General features: G+C 41.5%; 4 protein-coding genes across 7 annotated transcripts; 3 read left to right on the top strand and 1 right to left on the bottom strand.

The window, feature by feature from the left end:
- Positions 1–140: 140 nt before the first annotated feature.
- Positions 141–3,473, top strand: LOC106418689. 4 transcript variants are annotated; one of them, XM_013859438.3, is made up of 4 exons: positions 141–385; positions 788–1,373; positions 1,459–1,872; positions 2,036–2,343. In XM_013859438.3, exons 2-3 carry the CDS (start codon positions 800–802, stop codon positions 1,839–1,841), a joined length of 957 nt encoding a protein of 318 aa, XP_013714892.1. In that variant the 5' UTR covers positions 141–385; positions 788–799; the 3' UTR covers positions 1,842–1,872; positions 2,036–2,343. The 4 variants fall into 4 exon arrangements, with proteins under 4 accessions (XP_013714892.1, XP_048623068.1, XP_048623067.1 ...); XM_048767112.1 differs by having other exon boundaries at positions 273–379; positions 2,036–3,473; XM_048767111.1 differs by having other exon boundaries at positions 268–1,373; positions 2,036–3,473.
- Positions 3,474–12,539: 9,066 nt separating this feature from the next.
- On the top strand, positions 12,540–13,683 carry LOC106417209 (uncharacterized protein At3g43530-like). The gene is made up of 3 exons (XM_048767113.1): positions 12,540–13,280; positions 13,354–13,515; positions 13,610–13,683. Exons 1-2 carry the CDS (start codon positions 12,540–12,542, stop codon positions 13,471–13,473), a joined length of 861 nt encoding a protein of 286 aa, XP_048623070.1. The 3' UTR covers positions 13,474–13,515; positions 13,610–13,683.
- LOC111209745 (high mobility group nucleosome-binding domain-containing protein 5-like) lies at positions 13,667–14,841 on the top strand. Its single transcript, XM_048768000.1, has 4 exons — positions 13,667–13,952; positions 14,047–14,240; positions 14,304–14,451; positions 14,534–14,841. The coding sequence occupies exons 1-4, from the start codon at positions 13,667–13,669 to the stop codon at positions 14,839–14,841; spliced, it is 936 nt and encodes a 311-aa protein (XP_048623957.1).
- Positions 14,842–15,896: 1,055 nt separating this feature from the next.
- On the bottom strand, positions 15,897–17,145 carry LOC106417211. The gene is made up of 3 exons (XM_013858052.1): positions 16,658–17,145; positions 16,250–16,336; positions 15,897–16,140 (listed from the first exon to the last, which is right to left on the bottom strand). Exons 1-3 carry the CDS (start codon positions 17,143–17,145, stop codon positions 15,897–15,899), a joined length of 819 nt encoding a protein of 272 aa, XP_013713506.1.
- Positions 17,146–18,122: the final 977 nt, after the last annotated feature.

Raw genomic sequence — 18,122 nt, 5'->3', positions numbered from 1 at the left:
CTTAAAATTGTCTCCATAGATTAAAATATGCAGTTGTAAAATTTTTTTTTTTTTATCCTTTGTCCCATAAGAGATCAATGTCCTTTTCTTTTGTTCACTATATGCCCAAAGCTAAGCTGTATATTGCGTTGAGTCGACACCCACCAATGCTTCTCAAAAAACACATGCGAATAGAGTTAACTGGGCTTAAAAAGAAACAATTCGAGGCGGCCCATATAAGGTAAAATTCAAATAAATATAAAATTAATTTGTTTCCACATTCGATTAGAGGAAGGTAAGCGAGGAGAAAGAGGAACCAAGAGGAAGGAGAGAATCTACGGATTCGTACAGAGGAAGGCGAAGCAACAGTGACTGTTTCCCTCCGATTACGGCAAATAAGGTCGCCGTAAGTGTTGATTTTTCCCGGGGAAGTTTCCGTTTCTTGGATGATATGTTTTGGAATCTGGCGCCGTTGTTCTGTTCGTGTTAGATTATCAATCTTTGAATTTCATGAAATGGAACTTGCTATGGACTATGGTTGAAGAAGAATGGATTCTTTATTGGATTTAAATTAACTCTAGTTTTCTTTCTTTTTATGGATTTGACATTTACGTTTGTATATATATGATATATCTGTCATGGCCACCAAAAACTTTGTTTGTATGTTGCGTTTTGAGATCAGTCTATTCTTAATCTTAATGCAATCACAATCACTACTTCACCAGTAGTATTTAAGTGAAAGTTGTAGTCTTGTTATTAGTGGAGGTAACTATGATCAGATAAGATGTTTTTTTCTTATTATCACCAGGGGACTTTGATCATGGATAATCCAGAGAGGTTTGACCAAACGAATCAAGGCTCTAGCTCTTCTATTCCAAGTAAGAGGAAAAGGGGTCGTCCTCGCAGTGATGAAGTCCAACAACTGAACCCACCTGTTACCGCCATTGATGAGAATCTGATAGGTCAGATGGTTTCTGGTGTGGTTGAAGGTTCTTTCGAGGCTGGCTATTTTCTCAACGTGAAGGTCGCTGACACGGATAAGCAATTTAAAGGCATTGTTTTCTTACCTGGCAAAGTCACTCCAGTTACTCCAACAACTGATTTGTTTCCCCAAGCTAAAATGTATGCAAGAGAAGTTCCTTCTCTAAACCAACAAACTCCAACCACTCAGTCCAAGAGAGACGCTGGGAATCAAACTGATTTTCATCCTATGAGCGATGAGGGTGTTGGTTCTGAGGCTATTGATACAGAGATGAAAGATGTTGGTGGCTCTTCTGCAGAGGATAAACTCACTGAACCTGAAGGCCAAACCCTCTCTCTGATGCCACAGTTTGCCAGTGATGATGCACCCAAAGATGACCATACCGTCCTGAGATCTGAAGCCTGTGGAGCAAGTAAGACAACTGTTACATTGACTACTGCTTTACTTAAAGATTCATATGCTAAAGGTTCTATTACTTTCGTTGATTTATTTTCCAGCACTTGAAACGAATCCAACGCAGGCCACGGGATCTAGCTCTACGCTAAGCCTTGACCTCTTTCAGAATGAGACTAAGCGATCCGGATTAACTGAGGACGAGGAATCTCCTAAAGACGCTGAAACTCGTGGAATGGAGGGAAAAACGGTTTCTCTCGTTGATGATGTGCCAGAGGAGCTTCAGCTAGAGCTTGGCAACAAGAAAATGAGTGCTACATCCAATGCAGCTGAAACAAATCCTGATCAGGCTACTTCATCAAAAGGTGGGCTCTTGGCGAACTTGTTTGAAAGTAGAGAAGAAACAGCGAAAGGGCCAGAAGAAACTAATGCAGGTTCAGGGAGTGGGGCAACAACAACAACACAAGTAGATGATAATGATTCTTGAGAAATTGATTGCAACAGCAAAAACGCTATTGGTATGACTCGGAAACTGAAGAGCTTTTGTTTCCCTTCATTTGGTTGGAAACTTAGAATAGTCGGCATAATTATCAGTCTCTCTCTCTCTCTCTTTTTGTTGCATTATGTTGTTGCCCTTTTTCAACAAACACACATTTTGGCTAAATCTTTCTTTTGCATTAGGTTTCTCCATTCACGTTTATGCAACTTCGGTGATTCTTTCAGTCCCCATTTTCAGGAAGAAAAGACGAAATACTAATGCAAAATGAAAATAGTGACTAAAGAGGTTTGAAATTAGGATTGTGAAGCTCTGGTGAAGTTTCTTACTTCAGCCGAAATAATTTCTAGATATGAGCTTTTTGTTTGTATTTTTCTTTTTTCAGATATTTTTTGTCTTTCGGCGTAAAGCTGACTCCGGAAAATCTCAAAATATTATTTACATTTGATAATGTGGACAAATATACGAAGCCCATAATGTGGACATTTTACGATTTTCATTCTTTTATATTTCGAAAATGCATGTCAAATAGACTAAGGATATGCAGTATACAAATACAGCCATCATGTGTTTCACCGTAAGCCATCATGTGTTTCACCGTGTAAATCATCATGTATTTTCTTTGGGATACAAATACTTAAGCTCACCAATAAATATGAACCACGAAACCTATTATGTCAAATGTTATTTTGTTGCATAACCTTATATCTCCTTTTTTTCTCTGCTCTTTCTTGAAGACAAAACCCTAGATCTGATTTTCTAGGTAGCCGATGCAGTGTTTCGCCGTCGGCTCAGCCAGAAAAGGTTCTGTGTTCTCTTCTTCTTCTCGCTTCTTTCTCTCTCTGTCTCTCTCAGCCAATATGTTTGTTGTCATGTGGCTTGGCCTTCACCGCGGCTCTGCTGGTTTGGTCTTGGAATCGCAGCGAGGTTAGGAGATTTAGAGGGTTTGAAGTTTCTCGGTCAGGTGTGGGTGCGGAAGCTTAGGTTTGGGGTCCATATCTAGGTGTCGAAGTGGAGTCTGTCTCTCTTTTATGCCCTTCATCCTCCTTCTCGGCGAGGGTGTGCTCCTCTCGTGGGCCTGTTCCGGTGGAGAGCTAAGCGGCTATGGTCTAAGGGAGTGTTTCCTCGATCACGCCTCTTGTCTCTTTCTTGGTTCTTTAAGGTCTGTCAGTTGGATCTCACGGTGGTTTGTCTGGTGAAATCATCGTTTCCGGTAGGACAGAGCAGATCTACTTCGGGTTCTCCGATATGGAGGCGCGTGAGACCAAGGATCTGTGGCTTTGTTATCCTGGGTCCTCGGTTCTGTGGCGGCGCGTTTGGTTCTGGCCAGCCTCATGGGCTTCATCTAGGGCCTGCTCGTGACTGCTATTCGTGGAGTGGTGTTGGTTGTGTCTGTCTGTTTGATTTCAGGTGCGGTGGTGCGGCGCTTCTCGGCGGTTCATCTTCCTCAATAAAGACTCGGCTTTGGCTTGCATGTATGCTTGGCCTCGGATTTTACTGTCTGATTGTGTTGGCTGCAGCTTTTTTTCATCAAATGCTGGGAAGGGATAAAAGGGTCAAAAAAATCTATTATGGACCACATGTATTTTTGTTTAAAAATTAAAAAAAGAAAAATCGAAAATAGGGGAAAAAGATTAAGTAACCAAGAAACTTCAACTTATTTACAAACTCAACCACCGAAAACCATTAACCTGACCCGATCCAACTTGGAAACCCTAAATTCCCAATTTCATCTTTCCCCACTCACGATTTCAAACTCTCTCTCCCATAACCACCACGATTTCAAACTCTCATCTCTAATCAAACTCAGATTCAAGCACAATCATCTCAAAACAACAATCCCCATCTGCAATTTCGTGTGTGCAATGTCACCAAAAACTCGGCTCACCGAGAAGAAAGAAAAAGCAAGAGCATCGGAGAAGAAGAAGAACGCCGGCGTGAAAAGAAGAAAATAATCGGCAGCAAAAAAGAGAGCCGCCGTTAAGAAAAAGAGAGATGCGGCGAAGAGGAGTGAGACCACAGAGAAGAAGAGGAAGCGAGACAGTGGTCTGGACGGTGGGTCCTCGTCGAATCCAACCAAGAGGGCTCAGAACCGTGTGAGAGAAACCGCAGCATCTCCACCGGAACATCAAGGCGTTCATTCCCCCACACCAGCAGCAAAATTGCCTTCTCAGGGCGATAGCGAGGGTACACCACGCCCATTGATTCCGAGTCAGCCACAAAAATTGCCAACACCAACTCATGCAGTGAGTGAGGCCTAGAATCCACAACAACCTCGAGTAACCTCAGGCTCTTCCATAAAGAGTCCTTCACATCGTGTAGATGACCAGAACGGTGAGGAGATTGGATCTAACAACAGAGATTCAAACGCACCCGAGGTTGCCGTTGATAATGACACGCCAAGAACGGTAAACAAGTCAATTTAAAATGGTTTTAGAATTATTTATGATAGGGTTGATCTAAGAAATATGTAGTAATTATATACGTAGTGTAACTAGTATGTAGGAACCGAAATTCGCAATGTCGATTTCCGTTTAAATTAGGAAACTAAGAAAACCCTAATTTTCCAGAGGTCCCGGAGATCTGTTAATACCACACGCTAAGCAATCAGAACACGAGATATCAACGACAAAGTACAAAAATCGTAAAAAGAGAGCAAAAGGAGTTTTATTCCGAATTCGAGTATGAGCGTTACAACAAGGTAGAAGCCTCGGCTATGAGAGCTGTCGGCGAGATTCCTAGTTCTAACAACCTAAGACTGCAAAACCTAGTTGAGTCGCAGCTCGAAATAACAAAAAACGGAAAGTTGCCTAATTGCTCTAAGTGATAAGTTTGCTCTGAAAAAGTTCTCTTTTCATGCCTCTCGCCTAGGACTCCTTATATACTGGCTCCTAGGTCGGTTTACGCTTTTCCTCTTCTGCCCTTAAGCCGTCATAGCATAAAAATGGAGATATTCCATTTTTTCCGATCTTCGTAATTATCTTCAAAATTTCGTATTTATCCGCGGAAACTTGACATTTATCTTTCCTTGTGAACCAAGCGTAAACCGTCATGCGGCTTACGAGCTGTTGGTTAAGAAATCGTAAGTTGGGCCTCGAGTCATGTCTTAGGTCCCTTTGGGCCGTCTTTTGACTAGAAGCGTTTATTACGGCTTCTTTCGATAAAGAACAAACTTTCCGTGGTTTTTTAGTAAAGTTTGATCGATGACTTAGAATGGCGGGAAACATGAAATGGGTTCGCTACGGTCTTTGGGAGATAGCATCGAAGGGTAGACGAGAATGCATGGACTAATGTCGTATCGACGTTTCGGAAGAGCTCGGTTGCTACGTAGCGACCGAGCGGAACGGACGCTCGGTCGCTACGTAGCGACCGATCTTGGCTCAAGCTCGGTCGCTACGTGAATGTGTTTACAGGCTTTTCTACGAAGCGACCGAGCGACCTTTTTCAGGCTTTTCTCCGATTTTTCGTGAATGTGTTTTCTCCGCAAGATTCTTCGTAAAAATAAATCTTTTTTGAAGATTTGTTTTTCGTAAAAACGTTCATGTCGATTTTTACGGACTTTCAGACATTGATTCCGTCGTGACCGATTTTGACCCCAACAGTTAGCCCCCTAGCTCGTTAGAACCATGAGCTTATAGCGTGAGGTTCTAGCGAGTGGCTTGGCAAGTTAGGAAAGTTAGGTGAGTTAGGCGGAATTAATGGTCGAAAAAGTCCGTGGTAAGTTGTCTTCTCGCTCTAGAACGCGATAAGATTGGGGCTGAGCCTTATGACGGCTGCCTACGTACCCTTGTTGAAGGGATCAAGCCTTTCGTAGTTCGTCGTGGAGTTAAGGTTCTTATGACTTGTTTTCCAGGAGACCTTTACGGTCTAGTTTTTATGTAGAGGTTATCAGGCGTGTTGCTGCCGATGGCATTTTATATGGGTGTAGAAGGATGACTACGAGTTGTCATCTCGTAATCTAACTCTGTGTGAACTGCTATATCTGTGATCTGTTTCGAGAGTTTTCTTCAGTGTGTAAACTTGCAGGATTTCTGAAGACGCTCGAATATTGGCAAAGAGACAAATTTTGGGATCTCGTATCAAGGTTTTTGATTTTATGTCTAGAGATGTTAGAGACCAGTGCGCTGGGTTTAGGGCAAGACTTAGGTTTACTTCTGGTTTTAGAGGGTGCGATGAATAATTCGACTTACGTATCCCGTTTCAGTTTTATCCTGATTCCATACCGATTTAAAGTCCGCGATAGGTTCTCGGCTTATACGACTTGTATGGTTGGAACCGAGCATCTCTCCAAGGACAATTTTTAAGCCTCCTGGAAGTGCTGACCAAAAATTTTGGGTTTCTTTTATAGCACTATTATCCTTGTGTCGGATGTACGAGAGTCATCTCCATGAGATGGCTAAGTCTGTTTAGGATGTTAAGAGTTTGTTGTGATCAGCAACAAATTTAATGGTAAAAAATACCGTTTCGAGTCTTCGCGAAGGATATGTTTTGAGAAGATGTTAGTGCGTATGACTGTTTGGTCTTCCAAGAAAGTATATTTATCGAGGAAGGAAATTTCGTCGAAGAACGAATCTTCAGGCGTCTGCGACGTCTCGCGAGGCTGAAGATTTGTTATTTTTTCGTATGCCGCGTTTCGTGCTTGAAATGTTCGCGGGCTTGAAGATGTTTCGCGATGTTGCAAGGGTTTAGTCTTAGCCCTGCGTTTGAGAAACGTTCTTGTTTGACTACGGATGTTCGCAGCGAAAATTGTTGTTCCTGTTTGGATGCTAATAATTTGATTTGCGATCGAGGAGTTAGGACTGAGGTGTCGCGTAAATTTGTCCATGGGAAGAAGCGTTTTCCTTCATAGTGCTTTGTGAAGTGTTGGCCTTCCGAGATCTATTTCGTGCATTTTTTAGGATGTTTCGTATAGCTCTAGAAGCTTTGTTACAAATTTTTCCTTACATGCCGCGTATTATGGGTAAAACGTTGCGGACTTAAAGTGAATTGTGGAGCGTATTATCATATGACTTCCGTCTGTGGGCTATACGATAATTATTCTCTTAATAGTCACACAACGTTTTTAGACAAATCGTAGATTGTCGCTTAGCCGTTAAGTGATGGAGCGATGGTTTCTCAAATAGTTTGGCTTAGTGTGAGGGATGTGTTCACTCAGATAGCCAAGGATGTTGTAGGTCAAGGATTAGACCATGGTACTTTAACATTTAAGGTCATGTTAGTTTACGATCGTCCTTAAAGGGGATGGCAAATATTGGTTTGGACTTTTAGTGGAAGGCGTAATTGACCGAGGGCCAAAGAGTGCTTGTCGAGATCGATAGGCGAAGTTTGCCGGGGTTATCCATGCTAATATGGCCGAAAGTCGTAGAAAACGATTCTCCGCTCTAGGTTTCAGTTATACGACGAATATTTCGTATAATGTGACCTATAGTCTTATGAAGATAGAGTTTTTTTTTTTTTTTTTTTTTGTCTGCGGAAGACGAAACGCAAGAGGTTTGCTAAATAACCAGTGTGGAATCAGCGGCGGGATGACTGCCTTCTCGGATGTGACCGAGGGAAAAGAAAGGCAGAAGCCAGCGAGCCGCAGGGCTAAAAAATGAGATCTATTAGATCGTAATGCGAAGAGATAAAATTTAGATTGATCATCGAAAATCAGATTTACAAGTTTGCGTTTGCTATACAAAACATACTTCTTTATAAAGCCTGTTATGTTAACTTTAGAAAGTTTCTTCGTAAGACTTGGTCTGATTGTACGAAGGATTTTTCGCGTAAGTAATGGGGACCGGTTTTACGAAGTTTCTAAATCGGTGATATGTATACATATGTCAAAGTAGCGTTGTTTCTGCGGGTTTTACGAGAAACGTTTCCGCTGTGATTTCGATCTTAGGTGAAAGCTGCTTGGAGTTACTCATGGAGTGTTACCGAAGCATATTTCATTATGATCTAGTCGCAGAAAGTTTTTCATAGGTTTTCTGAGAGGATTCTCATGACACATTCGTTTCTGGAACGAATTGGTCAACCAGAGGTGGGTGTAGCTAACCATCGGGAGGAAAGTGTTCCTTTTAATGTGCACGATGCTACATCTATTCTCGAGTTTTCTTCATCGCAAATGTTTTCGACGCTTTTTCGTGACTCACTTGGTACAACGGAAACTGAAAGAAATGCTTTGGTGATTGAAGATTTCTCGTAAAAAAATTTAAACGAAACTGGCTTTCTAAAGCCGGAAAGGGCTTCAATACTTTGGCTAATCGTCGAGTTTAGTTTGATATTGGTACAGGTTTTCTGCACGCATGATTGCGACAAGAAATGATGTATAGTCTTTGAGATTTATGTTCATGATCGTCTGGATATGTTGCTAGCGTTTAGACGAATATTAGATTGTCGTTTGCCTAGTCTGGACGATTTGTTTTGACAAAATCGTTTTCTTGACGATTTGCAGAAGTTTTTGAAGTTTGGGAGTATACGAGTATAGTGTACGTACCTACTCCCCCCTCTTTTTTTTTTTACGAAAGAAAACGGTTGAACCTATACTTTGAAGGGTTGTGTACGTTTCTTCTTCTGAGGTTTGGAATGATCGATAATTCGGGACGATTTAAAGACGACGTTTGGACTGTGATTTGGTTGTTTCCACGTTTACGACTTGGAATATGTCGGTTCCGAGAAAATTGCCAGAAACGAATCTGTTTTAAGACGACGTTCATGTCTCTAGTTTTTTCTCTCTTTAGGAAGCGTGCTTGATATGCGTGGCGATCGTTTCTCGATTTTCGGAGAGTTTAGATCGGTTTGCAAGATCTGGATGAACAGTTATGGAACAATATATCGAGACAGGAAAAATCGCTTAAGACTTAATTCGCTAGACTATCCACCTAGGTTTTACGTTCCCTAAAGTTCTATGGCATCTCAAAGGCGTTTTTATTTCTTAGTAATTTCCTACGAAAATTCCAAGTCTGATTTCAAAAATTTCAAGTCGGAAATACCTTAGTTCTCTCGAAGATGCAGTTTTGTCTCTTCTCAGTTTTGCTTGCTCTTTTCCCCTTCCTCTTCTCGTGTATGTTCGCCATTTCCGATATTGGTGTTTATCTTTGAAACTTGACATTTATCTTCCGAACTTGACTGTTATCTTCTCCTTAGATACGACGTCAATTTTTATAAAAAGGTTCAATGTAATCGTATAGTTGAGGCGGCTAAGGTGTTAATTTATTCGTTGCCGTTTTATACGATTAATCTGAATCCATGCGAGAAAACAACTCTTTGCGGGTTTTTTTTTATTATAAAGTTTCAATGGTAACTCAAATCAAGACGAAACAAGAGACGTTTCGATCGAGATTTGAAGGAGAACACAAAGGTGGAGATAAGGGCGAGTAGGAGCAAGCAAAGGAGTTTAGACGAGTCTTACTTGTTTTCGTCGTAAAATCTCAACGGAAATTCCGATTGAGACGAAACGAAAATTGTTTCGATGAAGATTCAAAAGAGAACCTAAAGGAGGACCTTTCTGAGGCCTGACAGGTCGCTATGTAGTGAGTGAAGGTCTGACAGGTCGCTACGTAGAGAGTGGAAGCAAGCCAAGAAGAGTCCAACTTGTTTTCGTCGTAAAATCTCAACGGAAACTCTGATTGAGACGAAACGAAAAGCGTTTCGATGAGGATTCAAAAGCGAACCCAAAGGAGGACCTTTCTGAGTCCTGACAGGTCACTATGTAGTGAGTTAAGGTCTGACAGGTCGCTACGTAGCGAGTGGAAGCAAGCCAAGAAGATTCCTACTTGTTTTCGTCGAAAAATCTCAACGGAAACTCCGATTGAGACGAAACGAAAAGCGTTTCGATGAGGATTCAAACGAGAACGCAAAGGAGGACCTTTCTGAGGCCTTACAGGTCGCTACGTAGTGAGTGGAGAGTTGGCTTGAGCTCGGTCGTTACGTAGCGACCGAGCCGTGTGCGTGCTCGGTCGCTACGTAGCGACCGAGCTGTGTGTGTGCTCGGTCGCTACCTAGTGACCGAGCTGTGTGAGTGCTCGGTCGCTACGTAGCGACCGAGCTGTGTGCGTGCTCGGTCGCTACGTAGCGACCGAGCTGTGTGAGTGCTCGGTCGCTACGTAGCGACCGAGCTGTGTGCGTGCTCGGTCGCTACGTAGCGACCGAGCTGTGTGCGTACTCGGTCGCTACATAGCAACAGTGCTGTGTGCGTGCTCGGTCGCTACGTAGCGACCAAGCTTGGCTGGAGCTCGGTCGCTACGTAGCGACCGAGCCTTGTGCGTGCTCGGTCACTACGTAGCAACCGAGCTTGGCTAGAGCTCGATCGCTACGTAGCGACCGAGCTGTGTGATCGATTTGCCGCGCTTCCTTTTTCCGCGATTAACCTAGGGGTTTTCTGCGGTTTTTGGGAGAACAATTTTTACCCTTCCGAAAGGTTTTCGGAAAACATGTTTTGGTAAAACCCTTACGCATTGAAACTTCTTTAGCTCGGAAATGAGCCAAACTTACGGGATTTGATAAAATTTATCATTTTCCTTTATGTTTAGAAAGAGAAATCGCAAGCTCGTTTCGTAGCACTTCCTGTTGGCGAAAAGTCGCGGCTAGGTTCTTTCGATTTTTTTTAGGCACTATGACGTTTGCGCAAGCGTTGGCCATAGGCGTAGTGGCGGCTGGGGTTGTCTTACCAGCGTTGTTGCGAACTGCGATTTTGTCTTTCGTATTTCCAGACATTGTTTTGATCAAGCGTTTTGTGGTTGAGAGTTAGATTGATCCGTACCCCCCCCCCCCTCATTCTAGCGCCAAACTGTGGGAACCAAAATTCATACTGTCGATTTCCGTTTAAATTAGGAAACTAGGAAAACCCTAATTTCCCAAAGGTCCCGGAGATTTGTTAATACCACACGCTAAGCAATCAGAACACGAGATATCAACGACAAAGTACAAAAATAGTAAAAAGAGAGCAAAAGGAGTTTTATTCCGAATTCGCGTATGAGCGTTACAAGAAGGTAGAAGCCTCAGCTATGAGAGCTGTCGGCGAGATTCCTAGTTCTAACAACCTAAGACTGCAAAACCTAGTTGAGTCGCAGCTCCAAATAACAAAAAACGGAAAGTTGCCTAATTGCTCTAAGTGATAAGTTTGCTCTGAAAAAGTTCTCCTTTCATGCCTCTCGCCTAGGACTCCTTATATACTGGCTCTTAGGTCGGTTTACGCTTTTCCTCTTCTGCCCTTAAGCCGTCATAGCATAAAAATGGAGATATTCCATTTTTTCCGATCTTCGTAATTATCTTTAAAATTTCGTATTTATCCGCGGAAACTTGACATTTATCTTTCCTTGCGAACCAAGCGTAAACTGTCATGCGGCTTACGGGCTGTTGGTTAAGAAATCGTAAGTTGGGCCTCGAGTCATGTCTTAGGTCCCTTTGGGGCGTCTTCTGACTTAGAATGGCGGGAAACATGAAATGGGTTCGCTACGGTCTTTGGGAGATAGCATCGAAGGGTAGACGAGAATGCATGGACTAATGTCGTATCGACGTTTCGGAAGAGCTCGGTTGCTACGTAGCGACCAAGCAGAACGGACGCTCGGTCTCTATCTCGGTCGCTACGTAGCGACCGAACAGAACGGACGCTCGATCGCTACGTAGCGACCGAGCGGAACGGACGCTCGATCGCTACGTAGCGACCGAGCTTGGCTCTACGTAGCGACAGAGCGGAACGGACGCTCGGTCGCTACGAAGCGACCGAGCGCACGTCCCGCTCGGTCGCTACGTAGAGACCGAGCGGAACGGACGCTCGATCGCTACGTAGCGACCGAGCTTGGCTCTAGCTCGGTCTCTACGTAGCGACCGAGCGGGACGTGCGCTCGGTCGCTTCGTAGCGACCGTGCAACTTTTTTCGGGCTTTTCTCCGATTTTTCGTGAATGTGTTTTCTCCGCAAGATTCTTCGTAAAAATAAATCTTTTTCAAAGATTTGTTTCTCGTAAAAACGTTCATGCCGATTTTTACGGAATTTCAGACATTGATTCCATCGTGACCGATTTTGACCCCAACATAGTACGACTAAAAGAATAAAACTAGTTCAATTGGTAATAATATGTTGTAAACATAATCAATGGAACTAATATAACTAGTTCAACCACACTTCTTATAAATAATATAACTGGTACAACTATCAAAAGTATAATTAGTTTATCTAATACACCTGAGTATTGAATAACTAGTACAACTAAAAGGATGAAACTAGTTCAACTGGTAATAATATGTTGTAAAACAGAATCAATGGAACTAGTATAACTAGTACAACCACACTTCTTATAACTAATATAACTGGTATATATGGTATAACTATGAAAAGTATAATTAGTCTAACTAGTATAACTGAGTATTGAATTACTAGTACAACTAAAAGAGTGAAAATTGTGCAACTGGTAATAATATGTGGTAAACAGATTCACGATAACTAGTAAAACCACTTTTTTATAAGTAATATAACTGGTATAACTACGCTTCTTATACGTAGTCTGACTGGTATAACTAGAGAAGTATTTTGTATAACTATTTAATGAGATGGTGTTGTCGTTGTATAACTAGGCTTGCTGGTAGAACTAGTAATATTTTTTTTAATTTAATTAGTGTAACTGGTACAACTAAGTGATTTTGTATTGTATAACTTAGTTATTTATTCAGTGTATTTTGTTTGTGTTTTTCAGGTTGAGAGGGATGATATGACCGTAGAAGCTGACAAACCTGCTGGTTTTTTCTTCAAACCGAGCGACTATGGAAATGGTTTCAAGCTCTCCTCAAGGTGCCATCAACACGATTTTCTGAAGACGATTGAAAAGTTTGAGGCCTCAGAGAAGAGTTGGTTTCAGGATCATCCTCAGTTCAAGCATATATTCCACATGGATTGTACCCCAACAAGAAAAGTGATGGGATTGTGGATGTTGCTACTTCGTACTATGCATACAGGAAAGGATCGACAAGCTTGGTTTGGGGTAAACGGTGTTCCAATTAGATACTCCATCAGGGAACATAACCTCCTCTCTGGTTTATACTGCCACTCATATCCAGAAAACTATCCGAGCATAGGGAGCATGAAGTTTGCGAGAAAGCATTTTAAGGTGAAGAAGACAAAAGATGGGAAGGAAAAGGGTCTGCAAGTGACAGAAGCGGATGTCTTAGAGAAAGTTCAGAAGATGAAGTTTGATGGTAGTGGCGATCATCTGAGGATGGCGGTTCTTTACTTTCGGGCTAGAGTTTTAAGAGGAAGGTCAAAAGGAGGATACTTCATTGAGTATTTCATTCTCCAAGCAGCAGAAGATCTGGAGTTTTGCACCGAATTTCCATGGGGCCGTTACACATTTGATGATTGCATGAAGGAGATTTTTCATGTGAGGGATCAGTTTCGTGATGGGATCCCAGAGAAGGCACAATGGGTATTTCCTGGGTTTATCAACCCTTTGGAGGTATATGAATTGTATTTTTCATACGCATATTTGTTATAATATAACTAATGTGATTGTGTGAAATGATGTGCAGATAGTAGCATTTGAATGTATCCCTGTCCTTAGAGAAAGATTCAGAGAGCCTGTTCCAATCTGTCTTGATGGTTGTCCAAGAATGTGCAAATGGAAGTTCAAGAAGACCGGAACAACATGATTTCCACTTGACATGATTTATCGGACGCTAGGAAACACAAAGGTAAAAGCTTATAATTTTTTTAAGTGTTGTTTATGTCATTTTCTTCAAGTTCATAGTTAATTAAATGTGTAATTTGTTGTTGGTCATATTTCAGGAGATTATCAATATTTTGGAACCACAAGGATATGAAGCAGACCTTTTGTATGAAATAATGGATGAAGGGACTTATGAAGACTTGGAGCTGATAGATGATTCAGATACGCCATACAGAGTTGTTGACAGTTGGAACAAGATTCTACTAGAACCAGGGAGTAAAATTTTCTGGCCGGATCTATTCGAGATGGATGTGAGAACCCGAGAGCAACAAGAGCAAGCAGGAGGTGAGGAAGGAGGTGAGGAAGGGGGCGAGGCAGGGGGCGAGGCAGGAGGCAAGGCAGGGGGAGAGGCAGGAGGCGAGGCAGGAGTTGAAGTAGGGGGCGAGGCAGGGAGCGAGGCAGGTCGTGAGAGTTTTAAGAGAATTATAGTTGAAGTTGAACAAAAGAATGGACGATGGATTTGCATTGAGAGACGAAACAATTCGTCTTCTAGCAGCAAAAGTAGAGGAGTTGGAACAAGACAAGATTCAGAGAGAAAGTTGGCCATTCCAGTTTGGTGAAGCTGAAACCGGATATGCTTCAGGAGGCAGAAGAAGAGATAAGGATGGTGATGAAGAGGCTGAGATGCATGGTGATAAGGAGGGTGATGAAGAGGCTGAGAAGCATGGTGATAAGGAGGGTGATGAAGAGGCTGAGAAGTAGGGCTTGGATGATTATGAGGCTGATAAGGAGGGCGAGGACAATGGTGAAAAGGATGGTGATGAGGCAGAGGCTGAGAAGGATGGTGATGAGGCAGAGGCTGAGAAGGATGGTGAGAAACAGATTGAGGCAGAGGCTGAGAAGGATGGTGAGAAAGATGGTGAGAAACAGATCGAGGCAGAGGCTGAGAAGTTGATGCAAGGTAAGTCATGATAACATATAAGTTCAAATTATATTTTTTAATGATGATGATCTAAGTCAGGATGTATTTTTGTTCAATGTAGATACTGAAGAGAGATTTGATGATGATGGAGATGAGCAATCTACACTTCAAATTATGGCAGACACTGCAGTGAGATTTGAGAAGGCTGCTGCGGAAAAAGCTGTTGCGGACAAGACAAATGAGGTTGTGGATGATGATGATGCTTTGGAGAAGGAAGGTGAGGTTAGAGTTGATGATGCCTTAGAGAAGGAAGGTGAGGTTGGAGTTGATGATGCTTTAGAGGAGGCAGCTTTGGTTGGAGTTGATGAGATGCCAAAGAGGGTGCCCAAGCGTTCTCATTTGTTGAGGTCTCCTTTTACGCCAAACTGATTTGGCAAAGTGCTAAACTATGTTGTTGTTTTTGGAACCTGTATGTGTTTGTTTTAAAACCTAAATCCAAACTTGTATGTGTGTGTTTTAAAACCTAAAACTTGTATGTGTGTGTGTTTTAAAACCTAAATCCAAACTTGTATGTGTGTAATTGATTTGGTGGTTGAACAGGTTACATTTACGGGAAACTAGAACAAGTAAAACTGCATCAACTATGCCAAAAAATATAAAATTAGTACAACTAGAAAAACTAGTACAACTAGTGTTGAATTAAAACGTGTAGGACTTATCTAGGAATCCACTTATCTGAAACACATTATGCACATAAAGTTGTATTAGTTATTTAGTTATACTGGTTTCTACAAAGTTGTACTAGTTTATTAGTTATACTGGCTTGCACAATGTTGTACTAGTTATTCAGATATACTAGTTTGTACAGAGTTGTACTTTGGCAGTGAAACCTGAAAATATTACTTGTACCAAAGAAAAAATACCATTATCTAAGTTGTACCATTTATTTATGTTTACATGTGTTTTTCCGGATACAATGAAATCATCACTATTGTTAAAATATTTATCACATATGTTTTACAAAAAATATGTGGACAAACAAGTTAACAAACCTTAAAAGTATAAGGTAGATCAAGCAAACTTTTGTGATGGAATTAGAAATCCAAAAAACAAAAAAGCCAATACAAAACACAAAGAAACCCATCCAAACACTTTAAAATTAGACTATTTGATTGTTTTATTAATATGGAAAGCCCAAAAGAATATTTAAATTTCAGAACCTGCATAGTTGTACTAGTTATACCAGTAGAACCTATTTTAGTAAACTAGACATAGTTGTACTAGTTATACCAGTCGAACCTATTTTAGTTTTACTAGTTGTACCAGTATGACAACACATATATGAGTGTTATGTTTTATGAAGTTTTACCATGTTGCACCTGTATTATCTGATTGAAACAACACAACGCATAAATAAATTCTACAACACATAAATAAGTTCCACAACACATAAGCGAGTTCCATAACAAGTTAACAAGTAAGACTCATTCATCATTTCCTTCGTTGTCACCTCCTTCGTCCCCATTTCCCTCGCTGCCACTGCTGTCACTGATGTCACTACCACTGCTATTGCTATCACTGCCACTGCCATCACTGCCACTTTCTTTGTTTTCACCAATCAATGGTGGAAACTTCTTCTTTCTCTTCCTCTGATATTCTCCGGCAGATGGGAATGTAGTAACTTGTAGTCTTTCTTTTTTTTTTCTCCACATACGGAGGGAAGACAACCTGAGATCGGGTTTCCTCAGGAATTTCAGAACTTTCTCATGTTGAATGATGAGGCACTAGATATATTGTCCTGTAATATGCCAAAGTCCACTGCTCCATCCAGTAATACCTAGAACAATAATGTTCAGCCATTTCTCCACGCGCCATGATGGCAGCAAGTGCATGCACACAAGGATACCGATCAATATCAAAATACCTACAATAGCATGTTCTGTTGCTCAAATCAACCAAATAACCATGACCATCTTCGCCAAGCACATTGTAGTGACCTTCAAATGTATTTAACTCGGTCACCTTCAGCTTTTTAGCCGTAGGATATATGTGATGCAATATCCCAAGGACATGTGGGATTAGTATCTGCCTCTCTGGTACGCGTAGAGATAATAGACGGTATTTGTTGAACCATTATGTTTTCTTTTCCACAATCACATCAAGCATTGGCCACAACGCATATTTCCTTGGTTCCTTTAAAACATCATTGATAGATTCAACAGTGTTGGTTGTGTCTATGTTGTACCTTTCTCCCGGAAATTTACATCTTGCCCATTTGGTCTCATGAACACTGTCATCTAGATACTCGGCCGCTTGAGGATACATTTTCCTGAAATCGCTGTAGTATTTTCGGAACTCCACCTCACTGTAAATACCAGCAATATTTCTAATTTTTTTGGCAACCCCTTTCTTGTTAACATTGCTGCAAGCTCCGCTGACATTATTAGACAAGTGATAATTGCAATATCCATGGATCGCCAATGGGTATACCTCGTGTACTTTCTTGATGATGCTTTGGTTTCTATCAGTACAAAATACAAGCTGATGATCATCTGGTATCAAAGTTTTTAATATAGTCAAAAACCACTCCCAGCTTGCATTTTTTTCACCATCTACTACCGCAAAAGCAAGGGGATAATGATGATGATCTGGATCCTGAGCAGTCGCAATGCGAAGCACTCCTTTGTACACAACCTTCAGGTGAGTTCCATCCATTATTATCACTTGCCTCATTGCCTTGAACCCTTCGATGCAAGCTCCGAGCGCAAAGAACATATACTTAAACTGGTTCTTCTCATCCACTTCTAATCGTGTAAGGTATCAGGATTCATCCTTTGTAACATGTACAAGTAAGATGGCGGCCTAGCAAAATTCTCCTCCGGGTTACCACGCAAATCACTCAAAGCTTTATTTTTCCCTCTCAAAGCCGTAGAATATGAAACCTTAACACCCAGTCTGTTCTGCACCAAATCTATGAGAGTCTTTGGATCCGGAGTCTTGTATTTGCCGGGATAATCAGAGTGCACCACTGATGCGACCAAGCTTGGTCTGCCTCTTTTCTTCGTCTTCATGACACTTGCATCTCCACGAGAGCACGTATGCATCTTTCTATACGTTCTGATAGAGAAAAAATCAGAGTTCTTCAGCTTTGCAGCTCGTAAATACCATCTGCATCCAGCCTCACGACATTTAAATATGTAAACCCGAGGATTCGACTTCTTTATATCAACCTCAAAACAATTGGAATGCACACCTTTGTCCACTAAATCCCTCACTTCTTCTCTAGTCGCAAATTGTTGATGCAAACTCATATCAATGCCATCATCCCACTCTGAATTGACAACATGAGGTTCAGCTGCTGTAACAGCCGGCAACTCCTCCCTATCATACATTTCATCACCCTCTTCACTGATTTTCTCATGCTCAAACTCATCCTCCTGAATATGAGGAATAATTTCCAACTCTCCAACTCCAACCATGCCATCATTAGCTCTGGCATCATTCAGATTTTCCTCATTCATAGAAAACATCTCGTTACTCTGATTTTCTGAGACGATTTCCTTAAGCTCCACATGCAAGACACTACGTCGGTTTTTCTTATCTACCTTCATTAAATATCCTAAAACATCTTTATCATCCAAGATATAACAAGGCCTCTTATTATTCAATACCAGCGGAAAGTAACTCAGCTGAAGCTTCGTCCCAACTAC

This window comes from Brassica napus, chromosome C9, assembly GCF_020379485.1.
Source record: "Brassica napus cultivar Da-Ae chromosome C9, Da-Ae, whole genome shotgun sequence".
In the NCBI taxonomy this organism is placed as follows: Eukaryota; Viridiplantae; Streptophyta; class Magnoliopsida; order Brassicales; family Brassicaceae; genus Brassica; species Brassica napus.
This window is presented reverse-complemented; position numbering and strand designations above follow the sequence as displayed.